Genomic DNA, 3,500 nt, shown 5'->3' with positions numbered 1-3,500 from the left:
GGCAGAGAGCAGAGCTTCTTCTTCTTCGACGCCTGAGAAAATCCGCCAGCCTATCATGAAATTCTGAATTTGTATTTGTTAAACCTAATTAGCATAATCAATTCATTACATTACTTCAGCTTAACTAGTTTGTCGCAGTTTTACAATGTGATTAGATAAAATAAAATTTAAAAGAAAGAGTATTGTGGTTCTTGTGATAATCTTGAATTTGTTTTTCGACCAAAATCATAATAATAAAATCTTGAATTTGTTTATCAAAGAAAATAGTTGTTATTTCTATTACAAACCAAATAAATCATTGTTTATTTTTATAAAAATCCAGATGCCTTTACAAATACATGGTGGCAGATTAGGGTACGATGAAGAGTATTGCGGTTCTTGTTATGGTGCTGATGGCAATTGTTGTAATTCTTATGAAGAAGTTCAAGAAGCGTATAACAAAAAGGAATGGGCGTTGTCGGAGAACTTGGACTTGTTTGATCAGTGTCAAAGAGAAGGGTATGTTCAGAGGGTAAAGGATGAAGAAGGTGAAGGATGCAATATTCATGGATCTCTTCAAATTAATAAGGTTGCTGGAGATTTTCATTTTTCAATTGGGAAAAGTATTCTTAGCCATTCAACTTCTTCATTTCTTGTTGATTTGCTTGCTTTACGAGATAATAATCATTTGGAAAAAGTATTCTTAACCATTCAACCTTCTGCGGATTATAGTAATAGACAAAGATATATGAAAGAAAATTTTGATCATTGAAACAGAGGGGTATTCTGCAACCTGCAGTTGTATTGCATTGTTTCACATTTGAATTAATTATTTTCTACTCTATTCCTTTCAGGGGCATTCTGGTAATCATTCATGGGCTTAACGAACACAGGTAGTCTACTATACTTTCTATTTTTTCTGATATATCCATTTTCAAGTGATTGTTATTTGTTAAGGCATTTGTAAGATGATAATAATAATAATAATAATGGTGATGTTGTGAGAGGCTTACCTGGCCAGCCTGCTGTGGATTTTGAGCACTATGCTGGCTATGTTACTATCAATGAAACCAATGGAAGAGCACTCTTTTACTGGTTCTTTGAGGCCATTACCAACCCAGATGATAAGCCTTTGGTCCTATGGCTTAATGGAGATAGTTAATCATAATCATAATATAATTAAAATCATGATGATGTGTTTAATTAATTGAATTTGTTGCATGCAGGACCTGGATGTTCTTCTGTGGGATATGGAGCAACACAAGAGATTGGTCCATTTTTAGTGGACTCTGATGGGCAGGGACTCAAATTTAATAACTTGTCTTGGAACCAAGAAGCCAACATCTTATTCCTGGAATCTCCTGTTGGAGTTGGCTTTTCCTACTCAAACACAAGTAGTGATTATGATCAATTGGGTGATCAAAAGACAGGTCCATTACTTTAAACTTAACATAATTAATACTATTTGATTTGTTACATGCAAACACATGCATGCATATCTTTGATTTGTAACTTGTTTGTAACAGCTAATGATGCTTACACTTTTCTCCACAACTGGTTCCTCAAGTTCCCATCATATAGAACAAGGACTTTTTACATAGCAGGGGAGAGTTATGCAGGTATTTATTCTATATATTCATTCATTCTTGCATCTTAGTTATTTGTTGAGCATCTATGTGGAGCCAACAATTCTTTTCTTGCTTTATTCACTCTCAATTTACCCCTCTGTTATATATTTTGTTTCTATTTTTTGTCTTTTTAATATATCATGCCTCGGCAATGTTAGCAGTATGAATTGTGATCTTAAGCAGGAGCTTAACAAGTTGAGGAAAAGGTTCGAGTTGACAGAAGCAGAGAATGTTTATCTGAACAAGTCAATTGAGAGAATAGACAAAGAGTTTCATGAAGCCAAAGACACAAGTTTCCATTTAAGTCATCAAATTGAAAACTCAGAAAATCTGGTTAAGAAGAAAGAAGCAGAACTGTTAGCAATGGAGAAAAGGATAAAGGCATCAGAGACATTAAACACCGAGTTCTGCAGAGCTATTGAGGAGCTGAAGATGGAACAAGAAGAATCAAGAAGGATCAAAGAAGATATGGACAGAAAGGTATAAAAACACTTGAATTGAGTTAATTGATTGAAGAATAATAAGATTCTATGAATAGTATTTGTTCATGTTATAGCTATTCCTAGCTCTCAAATGCTTAAAGTCCCTGTCATCAATTGAAAAATTGTTAATTTAGAGCATTTGGTTTGTCTCCTTGTTTGCACTGTTCCCACTAATGTTTCTTATAATTCTGTTATTTTTAGGTGTGAGGATTATGCAATTTGCTTTTTGCTTTCAACCAGAATGGCATCACACAATTACATAGCAAGTGCCAAATCTGTATCTCTTTATTGTATAAGTTCAGGAGTTTCTCAATCTGCCATTGCTGCACTCTTTTGTAAAATCAATTTTGGACAGAAGCAATTCTCTACTTGCTGTTTCGGTTTCACTCAACCTTGTTTGATTGACAAGTTCAGGTAAGTCTGTGGTGACATTTCGATTATCCTTATGCTAGTTGATCATATGGATAATCTGGGAATATATGTGACAACCTTGAAGATTTGGAGGTTTTTACAGAGCCTGTTTCCAACCGTTTACACCGTTATCATCTACATTCCCTAAAGAAGTTTTCATACTGTGTAGTATCACTGTATCAACCATATATTACTAATAATCTAATATGATATTGTTGAGGTTTTTTCTCTTTTTTTTTTTCTGTTGTTTGACAAATGATTGTTTACTATCCAGAGTTGGCAGAGATAGATGGTGCCAGAAATTGGGCTTGTAAAAGTGGCGGGATACCAAAAAGCATGGAGATTTGACCCTTAACATCGCAAACTAGTGGATTTTTTGTCGCCATGTTCACAAAAGTAGCCATTTGATCTTTCCTCAAAGAATATATAATTATTTATTTCAGTTGCCAAATAGTTTTAGATATGCTATTGCATTAGAAACATTCAAACAGGAAAGTTTTCCTTTGATTATTATCATCATGTAGCTTATTAGTTACAGGAATTTAAATATTATTGTCCAATCATACGGTTCTTGAGAGACTGGCTTGCTGTATCTTTTTCCAAAATTGAAATTGATTTCAAATTTTTATATATATGATAATTATTAGTTATGATTATATTTAAAAGTTTATTTGCATTAATTGTTTACTATTTTTAAATAGAAAAAAATAATTAAAACATATAACTATTAAAATCGACGGCAGAGTTGTCGCTTTTTAAGTTTAAAATAGACAAAAAAGCCAAAATATAGACACAGAATTTGTCGATATCTAAATAATTAAATCGACGGTAAATGTGTCGATTTTATTGAATTAAATATCGACGGCAAAGTTTTTGATTTTATTAAGCATATTATAGACGTAAATTTTGTCAATTTTATTGAATCAAATATCGACGAAAATGGCGTCGATTTTATATAATAATATCGACGGCCGTGTTGTTGATTTTAATAAGAAGGTAA

General features: G+C 32.7%; 2 protein-coding genes across 2 annotated transcripts; both read left to right on the top strand.

Annotated features, from left to right (window-relative positions):
• Positions 323–1,636, top strand: LOC107611372 (serine carboxypeptidase-like 31). The gene is made up of 5 exons (XM_021108296.1): positions 323–676; positions 834–843; positions 948–1,133; positions 1,206–1,409; positions 1,506–1,636. The coding sequence occupies exons 1-5, from the start codon at positions 323–325 to the stop codon at positions 1,634–1,636; spliced, it is 885 nt and encodes a 294-aa protein (XP_020963955.1).
• On the top strand, positions 1,656–2,498 carry LOC107612352 (protein NETWORKED 1A-like). Its single transcript, XM_021108835.1, has 2 exons — positions 1,656–2,087; positions 2,291–2,498. Exons 1-2 carry the CDS (start codon positions 1,770–1,772, stop codon positions 2,294–2,296), a joined length of 324 nt encoding a protein of 107 aa, XP_020964494.1. The 5' UTR covers positions 1,656–1,769; the 3' UTR covers positions 2,297–2,498.

This window comes from Arachis ipaensis, chromosome B08 (assembly GCF_000816755.2).
Source record: "Arachis ipaensis cultivar K30076 chromosome B08, Araip1.1, whole genome shotgun sequence".
Taxonomy (NCBI): Eukaryota; Viridiplantae; Streptophyta; class Magnoliopsida; order Fabales; family Fabaceae; genus Arachis; species Arachis ipaensis.
This window is presented reverse-complemented; position numbering and strand designations above follow the sequence as displayed.

Coding starts and splice junctions, on each gene's coding strand:
- LOC107611372 (XM_021108296.1), top strand. CDS start 323: ATGCCTTTACAAATACATGGTGGCAGATTAGGGTACGATGAAGAGTAT. Junction 1,134..1,205: donor GGTCCTATGGCTTAATGGAG/ATAGTTAATCAT, acceptor TGTTGCATGCAG/GACCTGGATGTTCTTCTGTG. Junction 1,410..1,505: donor ATTGGGTGATCAAAAGACAG/GTCCATTACTTT, acceptor TGTTTGTAACAG/CTAATGATGCTTACACTTTT.
- LOC107612352 (XM_021108835.1), top strand. CDS start 1,770: ATGAATTGTGATCTTAAGCAGGAGCTTAACAAGTTGAGGAAAAGGTTC.